General features: G+C 44.8%; 2 protein-coding genes across 10 annotated transcripts in view; one reads left to right on the forward strand and one right to left on the reverse strand.

Moving 5' to 3' along the window:
* The window catches only part of SPIDR (scaffold protein involved in DNA repair), a 196,027-nt gene extending 181,300 nt beyond the window's left edge, over positions 1-14,727 (forward strand). For 7 of the 9 annotated variants that reach the window (XM_059860323.1, XM_059860305.1, XM_059860314.1 and 4 more), the window contains 6 exons: positions 2,322-2,520; positions 3,549-3,701; positions 9,132-9,225; positions 11,182-11,296; positions 11,814-11,867; positions 14,236-14,727. In XM_059860323.1, coding sequence (XP_059716306.1) covers positions 2,322-2,520; positions 3,549-3,701; positions 9,132-9,225; positions 11,182-11,296; positions 11,814-11,867; positions 14,236-14,370 — 750 coding nt within the window. In that variant the 3' untranslated portion in view covers positions 14,371-14,727. The other 2 variants (XM_059860331.1, XR_009488378.1) reach the window with 2 other exon arrangements.
* Positions 14,728-16,295: 1,568 nt separating this feature from the next.
* On the reverse strand, positions 16,296-18,517 carry CEBPD (CCAAT enhancer binding protein delta). Its single transcript, XM_059860364.1, has one exon. It carries the CDS (start codon positions 18,500-18,502, stop codon positions 16,766-16,768), a length of 1,737 nt encoding a protein of 578 aa, XP_059716347.1. The 5' UTR covers positions 18,503-18,517; the 3' UTR covers positions 16,296-16,765.
* Positions 18,518-19,277: the final 760 nt, after the last annotated feature.

A 19,277-nucleotide genomic window follows, 5' to 3' on the forward strand; every position in this document is an offset into this window, starting at 1 on the left:
TTTTAGGCAGGGAGTACTTTTAACTACTGAGATGAGGGGTATCTCTTGTGTTTTCTCCGTGCTAATTGAGAATGTGACAGAGCATTTGCAAACATGGAATTAGGGCTCGCTGGATGGGATCTTTAGTGTGCCAGCAGAAAGATGGACGCATACGTGCGTAAATTCCCATTTCCAAGAAACCTCTTCTAGTGAAAAATGCAATAAAATTGCAGACTAGGGGCATCCTAGCCAAACATTTTTGCATTCAGGAATGTCTCCATCTGAAATTCTGATGCATGTTATCAGTATTCTTATGTAAAAGCACTTCATCACTGAATTAGAGAAAAGATGAAGCATGCAGGAACAGATGTGATTTTGAAGAATGAAATGTTGAAAAGCAGAAAAAAAGGTCTATACTTTTTTATCTTGCTCTTAGGAGGTTTATTAGTTCTTTTTTTAATGGCTATTAACTTACTGAACTGTAAGCACTAAATTTTTATAAGTTAACAACATGAGTGCTCATAATTTTTTAAAGTAATGATGGAAAAGGAATAGAAGATATTCTTCTTATGTTTAACTTTTGGGACAACTGCTCGAGGAATGTAGAGGTATTTACCTGCTGCTAGTCTATCACTTGCCTGATGCTCCCAGAAGATCAAGAACAGCAGCTTATTTCCTGCAGCTGCCCTTGCCAAGAGGGTGCAAAATCACCAAGTTATAATAAGTGAGGAAGGGACAATGATTTGGTTTGTTTTGCTTGTAGATTTATTATTAAATGATGTGCTATGTGAGCTAATTCAGATGTACCTTAAAAAATAGTATTTACTCTCTGTAGCTACAGTATTAAGTGCTTCAATTAATCCAACTTAATTTGTGTGAAGGAGGAATGGAAATACACTTTTTTTTTTCAGTCAGAATCCGAACTGTGGCTCAGAAGGAACATGAGGAAATATATTCCATCTGTGGTTAAGGAGCTGTCCTTCCTTATAACTCAATCCTGCTGCTATTTGTCTGTTGTGTCCTCCTCTCTGTTCAGAACAAATTGTCACACATAGCAAGATGATGATTTTATGCTAACTTGTGATTTTTGCTTTTATTATTATTTACTTTTTGGATGACTTTCCTGAAAGAGAGCTTTTAACGTGTTAGTAATTCTCAAGGGACAGATGTAAAAATTCTTCCTCTGAAGCTGTCCCAGTGGTATCTGTGCAGAGGAGGTGCCCAAATGCATGCAGTTACTAGGCAAAACAACAACATCAGTGCAAGAGGCAGCATATGCTGTATTAAGGCATAACTGTGATATCAGAACTGTGAATTTTTCCAGTCACTGTTTACAATTACCTCATTTACTCTAAGAGTGTGAGCATGGACAGAAAGCCAGGTTCAGTGTGGCTGATGGTTTCAAAGTTATAATTCAATCAAAGACAGAATACTGGGGGTTTTGTTGTGCTACCTTCTGCCACAGACATGCAGCTGTGAGAATAAAATGCTACGTGTCTTTCCAGGCATTGTAGTATTTAATTTTCAGTTAAATGTTTTAAGCATTAATTTTTGGTCACCAGGCTAATTAAAAAGAGTAACAAAAACATTTTAAATGTATTAAATTATTTAATCTTACGTGTTTTAAAATATTAGAATCCAAAAATTTGCAAGTTCCTTGATAAATATGGAAGCACTGATGAATATAAAATATGCTTTGATATGATATTTTATACCTGTCTGGGACAGAAAGCTGTCATTGCAGATTCATATATCTCTTATTTAGGAGTTATCTACTTCCTTAACTTCATGCATTTTTTGAATATTTAGGGATATTTGTTCAACTGAAAGAAAAACCTCCACTTTGCAACTTGGTTATGCTTGAGAATCTAATAGCAGTACCTAGAAAATGTGCCCAGAGAGGAATAATATTAGTGGTAGAAATGTTCTTTCCCCATTGTTTTAAAGACAAAAATTATGTAAGTCTTATTAAAACCATCCAATTATTTTTTTATGTATACCATATATATAGTATATTTTTTTAGGAAATATATTTTCAAATCCCATGTACAGTCCAAGAAAATTATCATCAAGCGTGATGATTGACTGAAGTAAAGCCAAGAGTCCAGAGAGTCAACCTCAGAAAGTTAATTTAAGGTAGAGATTTCAAGGTTTGTATCTGAAGTAAGGAATACCAAAAAATTCTAGTAAACCTTTGACTCATTATCCTGTACAAGCCCTAACTGTAATAATTTCTGTCAGTTTTATGAGTCATTTTAATATGAAGATGTTTAGTCTTTTCTTCTACAAAAAAAAAAAATTAAATTGCATTCCAAATTTGTACTTTTTTTTCCTAATCACAGACAAAACACAGTGTTCCCACAGATCAAAGAGAAATGTTGTTGTTTGTGACTGACTCCACGCTGCAAAATGTGGTTCATGGGATTCCAAAAGTTGTTGCTGTGTCAGTCACTGCGTCGTGTGCTCTCAGTGTGGAAATCATGGAAGCCCTCAGTGCTGGCTCACGACTTGTCTTCTTCAAGGATGCTCTCTGGGGAAATGGTAAGCTTTGCACGTGGTTTGGAAGCAGTTGGAGTCCCACAGAAACAGCACCCTTGTATCTGACACCTCAAGAGGGGTGAGATATGTGACCTCCAGAGGGGTCACTTTCATTATCAGATGAAGATGAGATTTTGCATGTTTGGGATGAGAAATTTGAAAGGGGTTGTAATTTAAACTTTATTGTAAAGTTTCTTTTTCTGTGTTTTTGGCTTGATTTTGAAAGTGAATGAGAAACTCAGTGGCGTTGTTTTATGTCCACCAGCATTACTCTCAGTATTCTCTGATGACTGTTGAATCTGATGACCAGTGTAAATCAAATTTGTGAGCTGACAGAAGGCTCAAATATATTAGGAAATATGCATGTCCCTAGATAGAGAAATTTTACAAGCTCTCCTAAACCATCTTAGCTGTGAGCCTTCACTGCGTACAGATCATGAAATTATGGTTGTTCCCTTTACTTTCGTTTTTAGTCACTCTTTTTTGAATTTCATGTTTGGTTCTCTATGGTGATGGCAGGGCTGGCTCACATCTTGCACCTTCAGTCACTTCCAGAGTGTAAGTGAACTGGAAGTACAAAGCTGTGCAAAAGGCTGTGTGTCCTGAAGCAAACATCTCTGCTCTGGAGAATAAAGCATCACATGCACCTACTCTTTGTAGTCTTTGAAGCAAAGTAGGACTGCCTGAAGGGGTGCCCAAGCTTATTACCAAGGAAAAGCCTGTAACCTGTTTGCAAGGAGTGAGATGCGATGCAGTCTGGGTGGCATCAGACTCTCTTCTGGCATGTTCGGATTTTTAAATTTCTTTTTCTTCAAATTCAGATTTCTTTTTCTCCCTGGGAGTCGCGAAGTGTAACAAGAGCGCGGTGCGTGCATCGCTGAAAGCAAAATATTTTGTCATTGAGAAAACCTGATGGAGTCTACTCATCTGTTTGGTAGCTGGCAGAGGTTGTTGTCTTTATTGGCCATGACAATTAACGTGGTCACCTTTTTCCTTGTTACTGTACTGAGTCGAAATGTCTTTTTTGGCAGGTAGGATTATTTGTGTTGAACGTACTGTTCTCCTGTTACAAAAGCCTCTTTTGTGCTCGGCTGCTGGTGCTGACCTCAGTGAGCTGACTGGCCCTGTCAGACTCGATGAGCTGGATTCTACAACACAGGCCAGCTCCATTTGTGCTCTCAGAGGTTTGTATGGCCTTGCTGAAATGAATGAGGTTAATTATTTGTGCTCACTTTAATCTTTTGTGTCTTCATATTGATTTCTTGCACAAACAGCGTGGAGGGATAAAAAAAGCATGGCATTGCTGTGGGTCATTAGAATATTTAAGATTTTATGCTTCACTGTGGGCTCTGTTTGCCTTTTGCTGGCCAAGATCTGCACCCACTCACTCACACCCCAGAATAAATGTTTAATGCACAATCTGTTTCAATTTATTCCTTCCTTCACTGTCTTCTTTCAGGAGCCTTCTGTTCACTCCAGCCTTGTTGGTGTTGGCAACAATGAGTTATACCAACGTTTTTTAGGCAGATGGGTAAGATGTGTTACCCAGGTCTTGAATGGTAGGGGTTAGTGACTGATTTCCCTGGAGCTTTGCTGCAGTAGGACAATTTATTATTTTACCATAGTAATTTAGCATCATGTGGCCAGTATTTGCTCACCAACCCCTTTGGAGCATAGCTTTGTCTAAGATATGGTTTGACCGTATCTTAGACAATGCAGAAACATTTCTTATTACAGATTTTCTAGTGTTCCCAAATCATGCAGAAACATTCTCTACTGTGTATTTTATAAAGCTTTGTCCAGACAGCTTCTTAAACCTCCCAGCTGTACAATGCCTGTGAGAAAAAGTCCTTAAAAGCCTAAGTCTTCAAGGCTATTTCTTTCCTTAATTTAACTTGTATTATAACAGTAGCCCTTGTAGAAAATACCTTCAAGTATTTTGAAGGTAATTCAAAATTAGCATTTGAAATTAACTTTAAAATTACAACAAATAATGGTTTTCAAATGAATTCTTCAGCTATAATATGATAGACTGAGAAGACACTTTGAAACCAAGCAAAGCCTTTGCTAAACATACCTGCTGCTATGGTAGAGCCACAACTCAGCAATGCCTCTGTGATTAATTACTAAACACCTTGCAGTGACAAATGTTGAACAGTGCATAATGAAAACCAAGCACAACTAGAGGCACTTCACTCAAAGCCATGGTTGTTATGTACATCTTGCATTGATTCAGCTACTTGAAGGATATTTCTGTCACTGGGTGTGAAATGCTTTTTGCCTTTTTTTTTTCACCTCTCCAGTAGTTATGTTAAGAATTGTCACTTCTCTGCTGTTAATTTTGTGATTATGAGAAGTGCCCGTCTTCTTTTTTCTTGTTGACAGTGTTCATAGTAGGATAAAGAAAACATCTCTCTGTCCTTTCTTTTTCCAGCAGAGCAAAGAAAGTACACCTTTGTGATCTGTTGTGTAAACAAATGCTTACTTTACACACATGGGAGATGTCATGCCTTGCCTGTCCTGTATTAAAGATGGAAGAATGACAAAAGGAGAAGTTAATCCTACAGCCTTGTCTTGTTTAATCTGGAATTTGTGCAGGATAGCTGTTATCAGTATGTTCCCACACCTGAATACCAACATAGAATGTAAAATATCTTCTTTACACTTATGCTGCAGCAATATGTAGATGAAAACTCTCACTTTTGTGTGTACTGAAATATTTTAATAGCATTCAAGAGATCCATTCTCTGTTTTGGGTTTCAATTAGTTGGTGCCTACATCTTTCTGCTAGCTAATGAAACTAATAGCATTGACCCTGCTTTGTTGGTGGGAGAACATACTTTTGGTGGAACAATACATGAAGGGAGATGTGTCATCTCTAAAAATCAGTCACTGTCTCTTATCTCCTAAATCAGAGAGTTGTTAGTCTGGCTTCCAATGAGAAGCAGTTATTGCCTCATTCATTCTTTTTCTTTGCACATCCTCTCGTTTCTTGTACTTCTGGTCACCTATGTGTGTTGCACACTGGCATCCTCCCACCTAGCCAAGAGGCTGAAAAGGCTTTCTCTACCCCTAACTGAAGGAGTGTGCGTTCCTGCTCCTTTGGAAGGAACATCTGAAGTTCTGCCAGTCCAAGCTCCTGCTTAAAGCTGGGCCCTGACCAACTTGGTACAGCTCTGGACTGGATGTTCTTCAGAGGTTCCTTCCCATCAAAACAGAAAATATTCCAGTCCAAGCAGATGCAATGAGTTTGTCAGAAATTCTTGTTTCGGGGAGGTCCAGGGATAATGGACTGTATTGCTCTTCAACAGATCAGTGAAAACCTGTGGTTGCTTTCTAATGAAAAGTTTATTCTTCATTGCAAGATGAATCTGTGGTTTTAACCTGTGATCTTAGGGTTAATAGGTTTATTTTCTTATCACTATGCATTACAAGGTAATTTATAGCCTTGTTTTACTGTATAGTAGCAGTCAGGATGACTTTAATGCTGGCAGTTCATACTGCACAGAAATGTTTTTCCTCTTAATCATGCTTTGAGTAAATTTTACTTAGTCTATACCACACATGATATGTGGGAATATTGATTAATGCTATTTGCCTAGTTTATGACTCACCAACAATGATTGAATTTTGACGTTGAATATTTTCATATTTAAGCCCTTACTCAAGCATGTGGGGTTTTTTTCAGTTTTCTGCTTAGTAGTGGGACTAAAATGGGGTCAGTCTGTTTACCTATGTTTCCTTTTTTGATTGAATTTTTGCATTTCCTGTCCCATTAATCAGGATGAGTGGGGGTAAGAAATCCAAAACAACACCTCCGTGTTTTAATTGTTTCAACCAAAGTGTTCCTTTGCATTCCACACGGCAGACCTGCTTTTCCAGGCATTGTCCCTTGGATGTCAACCTCATCCAAGAGATCGACAATGTCAATCTCTTCTTCATGGTGCCAGCCACAACCGCTGAAAATAGACTAGAGGTAAAGATCGAATTTTGTCCATGTGCATCTTCATTTAAAAGAAGGATCTTGGGAAAATATCCCAAAGGTCAAGCAAAATCTAGCATCTGGAAAAAGATGTGCAGTAGTTCAGCATCTTAAACTTGAGAAGTCACTTTGTAGGGTGCACAAGACTGTCACTAGATTATTCTACCTGTTGCTGCTTTGAGTTGGTCTAACTTCAGTGATGTCTGGTGGTTTTCTCAAGGGAACTCTATTTTATCATCAAAATAATCTTCTCCACTAGCCATAATCTCATCAGTGTGATCCTGATTGATTTTCTTCAGATGTACTTGCACTGGCATCTTGCAGTTGGAATATGGCACACAACTGGGAGAAAGTGAAAAGGTTTAGAGAGAAAGGGGATTTGTTTCGGTTTTAAAATGATTTTTTAATTAAGAAGGAAACATACTTAGCAAACTAATTGGTAGCTTTTTGGTGAACAAGAGTGATAAAATCATGGAATCATTTAGGTTGAAAGGGATCTTTAAGATCATCCAGTCAAACCATTAACCAAAATCAGAACCAGCGCTGCCAAGTCTACCACTAAACCATGTCCCCGAGTGCCACATCTGCATGTCTTTTAAATACCTCCAGAGCTGGGGACTCCACCACTTTTCTGGCAGCTATTCAAATGCTTGACCACCCTTTCAGTGAAGTCTTCCTAATATCTGATCTAAACCTCTCTTGGCATAATGCTAGGCCATTTCCTCTCATGCTGTCTCTTGTAACCTGGGAGAAGAGGTCGACCCCTGCCTGGTTACAAACTCCTTTTAGGCGGTTGTAGAGAATAAGAAGGTTCCCCCTGAGCCTCCTTTTCTCCAGGCTGAAGAACCCCACCTCTTCTTCATCAGCTCCATTGCCCTTCTCTGGGCCACTCCAGCACCTCAGTGCCTTTCTTGGAGTGAGGGGCCCAGAACTGGATTTGAGGTGCAGCCTCACCAGTGCTGAGTGCAGAGCGATGATCCCTTCTTTAGTCCTGCTGGCCACACTATTGCTGATCCAGGCCAGGATGCCACTGGCCTTCTTGGCCACCTGGGCACACACTGGCTCATGTCCACTTGGCTGTTGGCCACCACCCCCAGCTCCTTTTCCTCTGGGCCACTTTCCAGCCACTCTTCCCCCAGCCTGTGGCACTGCCTGGAGTTGTTGTGACCCAGGTGCAGGACCCGACACCTGGCCTTGCTGAACCTCACACCACTGGCCTCAGCCCATCGATCCAGCCTGTCCAGATCCCTCTGCAGAGCCTTCCTGCCCTCCACAGAACCTTCCTGCAGATCAACATTCCCACACAACTCACTGTCATCTGCAAACTCACTGAGGGTGGACTTGATCTAGATTATTGATTAAAATATTGAACAGGACTGGCCCCAATACTGAGCCTTAGGGAAAACCACTGGTGACCAGCCAGTCAAGGTGATCCAGTCAAGTTAAATCCACCAAGTGGATTTAACTCCATTCAGCATTCACATCATTCAAAGAGAAACATACCCATGGGAGCTCCCAATTTATCGTGAACACTGAAGAATCTAAATTATTCCTCTACCAGTCCACGTGGCTAAATAGACTATCTTATTCTGTCAGAGAAAAGCCTGATGTTTTGTTGTACACTTAGAAATTGGGTCATAAATATTATATTTGAGAAGCAACTTTCCAGATCTTCAGACTCGCTGTCCTTTGAATTCCCAAAGAAAATTACAGTTTTGTTGTTTAGGTGTAGCTCCCTCCTTGTCCCAGGAGAACCAGAAGAGCAAGGGATTAACACCCTGCCGTACAGTCCAGACACTGTAAATGCTCCATAATCTCCAAGGCTTTCTTCTATTGAATGTGATATAGAACTGTGAGATTCTTGCTCAGCAGAGGCTGGATTTTTAAGTCTGTAGTTCTGTTGTACTAGTGAGGTTTTATTTCAGTGCAATTTCATACTTACAGGTGAATATTTTTCTCTATAAATAATGTTCATAATTTCAGCGTATTGTTACCATAAAATATAATACACTCTTTATTGGCTTCTCATAAAATTCTGAATATATTTTTTCTTGCCAGAACTAGTGAGGCCCTTTTTATTAGTCCAAAGTATATTTGGCATTCGCTTCTTACGCACACACTTAAGACTGTGAGCCAGATCTAATCTCTGTTAAATCTGTATAAATGAAGAATAACTCCCTTGTTAGTGGAATTTAATCTGCATTGTTGTTTTCAGAAGGGATTGGGGCTTCTTATTGGTTTGTATTTTCTAAATATCAATATCAAGCTATTCGATCTGATTATTTTTATAGCTGTTTATTGCCAAGAAAACATCAGAGGATCAGAAAGAAAGCAAACAAGCAAAAGCAAATCAGAAAAGCAGTAAAATCCAAACCAAAAGAGCCAAACCTGTTTGGAAAGTTAATTGTCAATTATCTACTTTCTGATATTTTTAGAATGTAACACTCTGCTGTACTTTCATCCCTTGTTGGAGGGACAAAGGAGAAAGGGAGTGAGATTGTTTGAAGACCTGATTCTTGCTCTGACAAGTCTTAAGCTGTGGGTCAGAAAGGTTCAAACCTGCTGTGAAGCCAAGAGTGACTGTGTTTGCTGGCTTAACGTTAGCATTTTGTAAGGATTCCATGTTCTGCAGGTACTGTTGTTGGAGTTAATGAGAGCACTGCTTTCTCCTGGCCTATATGCAACAGATGTGGCAATGGAAAGTTGGAAGTGTATCCCCAGGACAGGTGAGAGTCAGCATGCTCCAGAGCACTCCAGGTGTTTTGTAGATGTAGCCATAACAGCAATAGGTGATGCAATGATTCCTGCAGGCACAGGCTGCACTTTGCTCCTTCCTAGAGCTAAGACGTAGTATTTTTATTGCTGATGAACTGATAAAACCTGCAAGGTTACATTAATATATGGAGAAAGATACAAGTAGATATGAAATAGTTGGATTTTGCAGTTTTACTTGTTTTTAAACCAATCTTGCTTATAAAGGTTTCATAGCCCACTGCATTGTAATATTGCTTTTCATAAATATGCCCATAAACCACAGGTCTGATTTTAAGTTCCTTTAGAAGTGGTTACATGCATTTGTGTGTCTTGCCTTGTTAGTCTGGGTATCCTCAATTCACCTCATTTTTATACTGGACTGTGATCTCTGCTACAATTTATCTAAGTATGAAAGACTTGCTTTTTAGACCTATTAAATTAGTCACCTTTCTAAAAAGGATGTTGAATAATTCTGGCAGTATGTTTGTCCTGAATGGGAGGACTGATCCTACAGGACCTGTTACCACCTGAAATGCTGAACCCGTGTCACACTGACATAATTTTGGAAAGCCTCCCCTGCAGCTGCCTAGCCAGCTTGTGCTTGCAGTGTGTGTGATTCCTGGTGGAATAAAAGCCCAAGGGATAAGAGCAGTCGAGGGAGGGAGGAAGGGAGGAAGGGAGGGAGGGAGGGAGGGAGGAAGGAAGTGGCGGAAGGAAGTGGCGGAAGGAAGTGGCGGAAGGAAGGAAGGAAGTGGCGGAAGGAAGGAAGTGGCGGAAGGAAGGAAGTGGCGGAAGGAAGGAAGTGGCGGAAGGAAGGAAGGAAGGAAGTGGCGGAAGGAAGGAAGGAAGGAAGTGGCGGAAGGAAGTGGCGGAAGGAAGGAAGGAAGGAAGGAAGGAAGGAAGGAAGGAAGGAAGGAAGGAAGGAAGGAAGGAAGGAAGGAAGGAAGGAAGGAAGGAAGGAAGGAAGGAAGGAAGGAAGGAAGGAAGGAAGGAAGGAAGGAAGGAAGGAAGGAAGTGGCGGAAGGAAGGAAGTGGCGGAAGGAAGGAAGTGGCGGAAGGAAGGAAGGAAGGAAGGAAGGAAGGAAGGAAGGAAGGAAGGAAGGAAGGAAGGAAGGAAGGAAGGAAGGAAGGAAGGAAGGAAGGAAGGAAGGAAGTTCTACTGAAAAAGCTTACAAAAATCATAAGAAGTTATGTTGTTCTTATTGAAATAGATAATATTTTCCTAAAGATGAGAAGATTCGTCCTTTATGCTTTCTTGTACAAAAAAAGGCTGAAAATCAAAACCAGGTGTCCTGTATTATACTGTCATGCAAAAAATAAGGATGTGTCTGTCATGCAAAAAATAAGGATGTGTCTATGTTCACAGAGCAGTGTAGTCCAATTAAAAAAGTACCTCACCTGTAGGTGGAGAAGGAAGGACACTTTTTGCTTCATTTGGAGAACAAATGAAGTATCAATATTTGTTTAAGAAGTGCTTCCAGCAAGTGCTTATAGCTGAGCTTAACTCTCTGCATGACTTAAGAGTACACTGAAAACGTTGAACATTTGCTGAATGAGGGCCTAAGTCAATAATTCACTTCAGCCAAATCTATACTACAGATTTTCTTTTGCCATAACTTTTAGGAGGTTATGAGATTAATATTTGCTTAAGTGGGGTGTCTATAAATAGCAACATCTCTCTATGCTGCCAGAAATTATAAAAGGAAGATCCTTTTGCCAGAAGAGTTTAGGTCCTCCAGGAGAGTTACTGGCAACAGAAGAGTTCTATTTTCTATTACCAACTGAATCTCTACCAGAGCTCTGCTACTAAAAGTCCACCAGCAAAGTATTTTAGAGAATACACTAATTGGGGTTTTATTTATTTTGATTTATGACTGATATCTCGTCCGTTCCTCTGTGTTTTTCCATCATAATTTTGTGTGTTTCAGAGAATTGCTATATTGCAACCAGTGCTCTGAAGCTGTCACAACACCAGTTTTGAAAATGCAGCTGGAAGTCTTCTTGAGTTGTCCATCCCGATCTCAGGGTACAGTGAAAGTGAAGGTATGGCATGAAATAAGTGCCAAGGTGTAGCAGGTGCACTGAGACTAGATGTGTAGACACATAGGTATTCTAAGTGTTCACACTTCTATTCTAACTGTTCACACTTCTGTGAACAGTTCTGTCAGAAGACAAATTAAAATATGTAAGACTACCCCATAATTTAATCTAATACTAAACTTATGTTTCATTGGGCTAAGAACCCAGTTCCCAGGTGTTGCTCAAATAATGCAGTCATTGAGTTCAGCCTGAGGTTTGCAAATGGTTCTATGGCCCAGATGAAGGGATTTGTTAGGCTGGGCCTTTGAAAACCTCAGTCTACACAGTCTAAAAGGAATGTGTATTTTTAGACTTCCATTCTGAACATCTTTCATGTCACCTCTCCTCTGCTTTCTTGGCCAGAGAAACAAAGCTGTTTGATATTAAAATGATAAATCTTTGTCCTATGTGACTGCAAACAGAACGTTTTTGCACACAAGATTTTTGTCATGAACAAAACCTGTGAATTTTCTCGTTCCAGCTGTTGCAAAAGACAATCTCTTCTCTCCTGATGTCCTCTGCCAGTGAGGATGGGGTAGGTATAATGAATGCTGACCAAAGAAAGTTAAACTACAGAACTTAATGCAGAGTACCAATGTCAGGTATGGCAGGTCAGCCATGACTTATGGTGGTAGGGTCTTGAAAATCTCCAGTGGTGGAGATTCTGACTTTCCAGGCAGTTCACTTCAGAACTGCACTAGGAGTGGAAAGAGATTCCACTAAAAGTGAAATGATTTTTTTTTCCCCATGTCCAGGGTGTGACTTGAGTGGGCTGTGCCCTTTGGCAATCCTGCCTTCCACCTGCTGATGCCCTGCCATCTCATCAGACTCACACCCTCCTTTTCAGAAGGGGGATGCAGCTGATGGGATGTGTAGCTTCACCTCAGCTGTGGATCTGCAGAGCAACTTGCAAACAGCACTCAGAGCTGCCACGGGCAGTGCTGGGCTTGACTCTGTTCTCTGGCTGAGGACCCAAAGACAGCAAAGATACCCTCCAAGCATCCCACCTTTCGGGTCTGGTCCTCTAAATCCTATAAACCACAACCACTTTGTAACTGCACCACACTGAAAGTACTGGCAGGCAGAAATAGGAGAAGAATTTGCAAAATGCATGCAAGATATTACTTGATAATTGTATGAATGAAGCACACATGAACCATGATGATCCATGGGCTAAAGTACAGTTTATGTAATCGTGAAGTAGTTATTCCTTTAATCTGAGATATCAGAAGAACCCTGACACTTGGCACAGTGACCCAGATTTATCGTGGGTGAGGGAGGCACCTGGGTAGGTGCCTGGCTGGCATTGGCTGCTGGATGCTCAGCAGCCTTCAGAAAGTCATTAAGTCCAATTAGGATTCCAAGATTTTCCCTCTCCCTTGCACATGAACGGGAGCAAAGGTCAGTTTGTTGTCTTGTTTAATCATCCCAGTTAAATATCTTCAGTTAGGTGATATGTACTGGGGTCAGTTTGCTTTCCCTGTCTTACAAGTTTTCCAGCATTTTCCTATTACATGCTCCATGCTTTTAGTGGGATTTGTGGGTAATATTTAAAGAGGAAAGTTATCCTGAAATAATAAATTACTTTTCTTATGCTGGTGGAGGGTGTATATTTCATTTAAGCAAAGAGATACAAGAAATTTCCAAAATGTGTTTGCTTCTTTAATAGCGTTAAGTCTTGCTGAGTTTTACAGGATGTGTCTGGTTTGGTTACAGACTGGCACAACATCGTTCTTTTTCGAGTTATTAGAATTCAAACAACCTCTTTTCCACGTTTCAGTGTGTATTCAGCCAGTATTTAAAAGTCTGGCAACTCAGATTTTTTTCTTCCCCAGCTGAAACAGAGGGATAAAGATTAGTCACAAGAAATACCACTTGAGGTGGCATTTTTTTGCCAGTGCTGCTAAAGTTTCTAAGGGTGTAGCTTTGTAATCAACTCTTTTGGCAGGGAGGTTGGTTTTAGCCATCACTGGCCCTGGCTACTTGTTCTTCACCTTGTGGCAGCCCTTCTGTTACACCAGTAGGGTTGTTTGTGCAGCTGCACAGCGAACTGGACTGCAGAACCGGTCTGGGGGAAAAATAATCCGGGGGAAAAAGAAAGAAAAAAGATTGTTTATACCTTGAACCAGGCAACACCATGGCTGTCACATACCTGTACAGAAGCACTGTGCAGATGAAGGCAGGGCACAGTCAGAGGCTTGTCGTAGGCAATGCCTGTTAAAGACAGAAATGGATGTGAACCTGCCACCCTCTCCAGTGAAATATCAGCTGTGAGTGTTACCAGGTCTTGTGTTATCGTGCTGTCTCCTCTTAGTGCAGGGATGCCAGCCTTGCATCCCTCTCCTCCACACAGAGCACAGCCTCTGCAAATTCGCTCAGGCACAACTCGGGGGTGAAATGCCAGTCAGATCATTAAACAGGAGGGACTGCGTTGGTGCTGCTGGTGGTAATGCATGAACAACAAAAAGTTAAAAGGGAGGAGAAGGAGGAGAGTAAGAAGGGTTACAAAATCGTTTTTTTTCCTTTAGTGGATAAGTTAGCACAGGTAATCAAAGTATAGTATGTGTATACACATTGCCAGCAGGCACGAAGGCCTGCAAGTGTCAGAAAGGAAGGTAAAGTGCTTCAGCAAAACTGAGTTCAAAGTCACAGTAACTTTTTTTCTTTTTGAAACAGCTCATTTTTGAAGCCTGGTAGGGCAGCAACTGAGACAGGAGTGTGATCTAATTACTGAAAATCTAATATATTCATTCTTTCCATTAGTTCTAATGCACTTTCAGAGTCCTTTAAAAAAATTGTCTGTTGGAAGAGGATCTTGCATGCTGCATCTTCCCAGCTGAATGCTGCCTAGAACAGAACGTCCAGCACTGTTTGTTTTACTCACCAGGCTTTTATTCCTGCAGACTTACGAGGTGCAGAGCGTGCTGGGAAAGGAGGTGGGGTTATTGAACTGCTACGTCCACTCCATAACCAGTCACCCCAACTGTGTTGTGCTGGAGGAAATTGTTCTTCTGGAAGCTGCAACAAGACAGAGTTGAACTCTAGTCAGCTATTATAGTATCTGTGGACTTTGTAATGTGATTATCTGTTAACTAGTGCCACAGATAATGTATAATGCAAGTGTGATAAGCATTGAGATAGTTTATTAAAACTGTGATTTATAAAGCACACTGTGCTAATACCTATATATTGTTCAACTTTCTGAACTCTTGTTTTTCTGATCAGTGCAGAATCTGAGAATACAGTTCTTTGTCATGTTTGCTGTTATGTAATGTAAAATATCTTTTTCTGTAAGTTTTGAATGCTTGTGATTTATTTTTAATAGTACTTTATTTATTATGTGTCAATGGAAAAAATTTTACTGATATTTTTGAAATAAATTCCTTGCTATGGCAGTTGGTTTAAGCTGAGTTTTATCAATGTATCCCAGACCTGCTGCAGAACGCTGTGGTATGTCAATTCTGAGTTAACACTTTGCAATAGTTGTTATAAAGACAGAGATTTGAACACATATGAAGTTAATGTTTTACAGCTAATTGGTCTCGGCATAGAAGTTGTGTGTTATCTGTAGCTTCCCACAAAGCAGGTGTTTCACTGGAGTTTCTTTTATGGGTAAGCAGCAAACTGCGTTGTAGGCCACGCAACAACCCCCACCCAAGGCTGTGGAGACTACAGATCAGATAAATGCCAGAATCTTCCTCTGTGTGCATTGCAAGAATTAATATAAGAATTAGAGACTGCATGTTTTTCCCCCCCCTTACTCTTTCACAGTGTTTAAAAGCCCCTTACAGGTCAGAGGAGGAGGAACGCGTGGTTTTTGCGCAGGTCCTATATGTGATTAATCGGCAGAGAAGGAGCAGCAAACTTGCCACAGTGGTCATTTCTGCGGCTCAGGCCAACAGTGAAAAGTCATATGGACATCACAATTACTTAAGGAATGACCCAGCTTTTGAATTCCCCTTTTTTCCTCACCTCCTCCAAGCATTTCAGTCTCTTACCTGCCTCTCTGTAAGGAAAAAGGAGATGACAGCCCATTCCTGTGTCTGTATGTGAGACTGGGGTTGCCCCTTCAAAACCATTTGAGACTTGAGTCTGAGAAAACTGGAGGTGCTTGTTGTGTCAGGCCATTTTCCTGCCAGTGCCCTAGAGATGCTGCAGGTGCTCTGACACTGCACTACTGAAATTTAGACAAGTTGCCCAATCTTCTGTGATCTGTTCACCCACTCGGTGATGAGCAGCAGCGTTTCCTTGCTGCCGCTCTGTCACTAGCAGGGACAGTGAAAGTCTTTGTGACCACTGTCTCTGTGATGAGCAGCAGTTGCCCACTCTCACTTTCACTAGCCAGGATCAGTGAAAGTGTCCAGCTCCTGCAGTGGGCTGAAGCCTGAGGGTGCATCAACACCTCTGAGACTCGCTACAGAGGTGAGCTCTGGTCCCTGCTATGGAACATGTTAGTGTAGGTGCAACTCTGCATTATCTTGAATGGAAACGCCTTGGAAGTTTTTTTAACGGGAATTTTAACTAGTAGTATTCTTTGAATAGTGTTCTTCTAGGCCTATGCACTTTTTTTTGTTTGTTTGGTTGGGGGTTTTTTTGATATAGAATACGGTAGCAGAGTCCTGCTCACAGAGCAGTCTCTCTTGATGTGCAGCTGCTCGGTCCCACCAGCGCCACGGCAACCCCTGACTCAGCACTCCGGCTCAGCGATGCGGCTCCGGGGGGAGTGGACTTCGCAGCCACCGCGGTCGAGGGGTCTCACGGTTGCTCCCACCCCTGCATCCTTCTCTGGATGCTTTGGGAAGTAATGCAGCTCCCCTCGCGCCGCGCTTGCCCTCACCTCCCCTCTCGGCCCCTGGGACCCCCTCGCCGTGTTCCCCGCCCGTGTTCAGCCCCATCCCGGGCAGCATAGCTTTCGCCGCCGCCAGCCCGTTTCTGTCACGACACAGAGCAAACGAGAGCAGGGTGGATTTAAAATGCTTTTCTTTATTCTTAGAAATGCTGTAAAAATTGATATAAAAGGTTGAGCATGCTCAGTCTTTTTTTTTTTTTTCCATCCTACTGTCTAAAATACATGGGATTTTGAATCACTTTAACAGATGTACCATAGCTGCATCGGTATGAGTAAAATGTAGAAAAGACGAAAACTACCATTACAAAAATAATTTAAGGGGAGAGAAGAAAAAAAAATAATATATTTAGCTTTTTTTCCCTTTTTCGCAAGTTTCGTGGTGAAAGACCCAGGCATCGCTCCACGTCGCTGCCGCATTCCGAGCGCGGCCGCGGGCCGGCAGGTCCCGCCGCGGCTCCGCGCCTCATGCCGCGCCCGGCCCGGCCCGGGGCGCCGCGGCACGGCCCGGCAGGGCTCGGCACGGCCCTCTGAGGTATTTATCCACCGTCTCCCGGAGTCCGTCTCTCCGTCCCGCTCCCCCCCGGTTACCGGCAGTCCGTGCCCGAGCCGGGCTGCAGGAAAGAAGCGCTGGGCAGCTGCTTGAAGAAATGCCGGAGGCTGGTCAAGTCCCGGGTGAGCTGCTCGATCTTCTTGTGCAGCTTCTCGTTCTCGGCCGAAAGCTCCAGCAGCTTCTGCTGCATCTCCTGGTTGCGCCGCTTCGCCTTGTCGCGGCTCTTGCGCACGGCGATGTTGTTGCGCTCCCGGCGCTGCCGGTACTCGGGGCTAAACCTGTCCACGCACTTCTTGCCGCCCCGCTCCTTGCCCCCGGCGGCGGCGGCCGGCGGCGGGACTCCCTGCGCCGGCCCGGGCACGGCGGCGGCGGCGGCGGCGGCGGGGCCCGGCGAGCGGGTGCTGCAGCTGGAGGGGGAGCTGCTGCCCGGCGGCTCGGGGGACGTGGGCGGCGTGGGCTGCCCGCTCAGGTTCATGATGGTCTGGGCGCAGGTGGCGATTTGCGAGGGCAGCAGCGAGGAGGAGAGGTCGCTGTCGCTCCAGTCCGGCTCCTGCTTCAGAGCGCCGCGGGAGGAGAAGGAGGAGGAGGAAGAGGAGGAGGAGGAGGAGGAGGCGGTGCGGGGCTCGGAGCCCAGCAGGGTGGTCATGGCAGCGCCGAGGTCCTTGGCGGGGTCGCGGCCGGCGCCGCCGCCCGGTGGCAAGTACTCGCCGTATTCCCCGCCCCGCTCGGGCTTGTGGTTGCTGTTGAAGAGGTCGGCGAAGAGCTCGTCGTTGCAGAGCTCCAGGTTGGGCACGGCAGACATGGAGTCAATGTAGGAGCTGAAGTCGATGGCGCTCTCGTCCTCGTACATGGCCGGAGCGGCGGCGCTCAGCTCCGCCAGGTTGGTGCCGGTGCCCCCCAGGCCGCCCCCCGCCTCCTCGCCGCTCATCCCGCAGCCGCCGCGGGACCCCGGCTTGCAGGCGGGACCCGGCCCGCCGCCGCTGCCCACCTTGGCGTCGTAGAAGTTGGCGGGCTCCAGGCACCAGCTCTTATAACATGCCGGGGAGTCCAGGCTGTAGAGAGCGGCGGCGCTCATCGGCGAGCGGGACGCGGCGCCGCACGGCCGCGGCGCGGGGGCTCCGGGGCGCGGGCACCAAACGCCGCTCCGCGACGGGCGCAGCTCCAGCCTCTGGCACGGGCAGGTGGGAGCGGGACTGCTGCTCCTGCCGCTGCCGCTGCTCACACTACTGCCGCTGCTACTGCTCGGTGGCACCGGCGCTGCCGCTGTAGCCCCGCCGTCGCCTCCCCGAGGGGGCCGATCCGGGCTCGGGTCACGCCGTGAGCAGCGGTAGGAGGCGGGGATGGGACAAGGCGTCTCAGGACCTGGGAGTGAAACGCCCGCTCGGTCCCTTCTTATACGGCGCGGGCCCCGCCTCCTGCCCCAATGACGGGGAACGATGTTCCCGGCACCCCCGGGGACCCGGGGGCGGGAGCGGGTGGGGTGCGTGGCCGCGGAGGCAGGGCTGCCGCCGCAGCGAGCTGCCACCTCCCGGCGGAGGGTGGCCGCAGTCCGAGGTGCCCCCACCACGGGCACGGGACGGTGCGGGCGCCTTTCGGGCGCCTGCCGCCCTCCCCGCACCGTCCCGTCCCCGGGGAGCGCTGCCGCGGCGCCGGTACCGGCACCCCATTCCCTCGGCTTAGCGTTGATTTTCCCTTCCCCGCGAGGGGCGGAGGAAAAGCTGGCTGAAAAAGCTGATTTTACCCCGCTGCCGCCACCAGCACCACGCTGCATCCCCCCACGCGCTTCCCCGGCGGCGCCGAGTATGGAGCGATACGGGGAGGATGCTGCCGGCCCCACGCGTGTCTCTGCGTATCACCCGAGCGCCCTCCGGAGGCTCAGCTCCCTTCGCTGGAGCACGGGCAGCTTCCCCCGAGAAGGATGTAAATCGCCCGCTCCGGGGAGAGGATGGCCACTTGGATTTCTTCTGGCAGGACCCTCTGGTGGGACAGGGGTCTCTGAGGCATCTTTAGCCTGCCTCATGCTGTCTGCATGAAGACACCTCTTAAAACCTTACAATAAGTTATTATGCATGTTGTTGTCCCCTGCCCCCCCATGCATCCCACAAACTACTACTATTAAATTGGCAAGTATCAGAAAACTGAAAGTACTTGCAGCTAAAAGATAAGTTTTCAAGTTACAAAATAGTTTATAAAACCCTGGTTCTCCCAGATGCTCCACTGACTGAATTACTAAAGAAACACACAACAAAACACCCTTACATTTACTTTTTTCTTTTTTATATATTTATTTATCTTCCAGAAGACCCTTCTATATTTAAGATAGGACTATCCCAGGCGCCGAGTTTCCAGCCCAGCACCCAGCTGACGCTGCTGGCATGGAGCTGTGCCCTGCGGAGCGCGGTGCCGCTCGCCCCGAGGTGGCTTTCTGGGGACCGTGGGTACGTGCCGGTCATGCCGGGCCCGCTGCCCCTCTCCGGGCAGGGCTCCATCTGCCGCCGCCGCAGCTGTTGCAGGACCGCAGCTGTTTATCACAGGGGTGTGTATTT

This window comes from Haemorhous mexicanus, chromosome 1, assembly GCF_027477595.1.
Source record: "Haemorhous mexicanus isolate bHaeMex1 chromosome 1, bHaeMex1.pri, whole genome shotgun sequence".
Lineage (NCBI taxonomy): Eukaryota > Metazoa > Chordata > Aves > Passeriformes > Fringillidae > Haemorhous > Haemorhous mexicanus.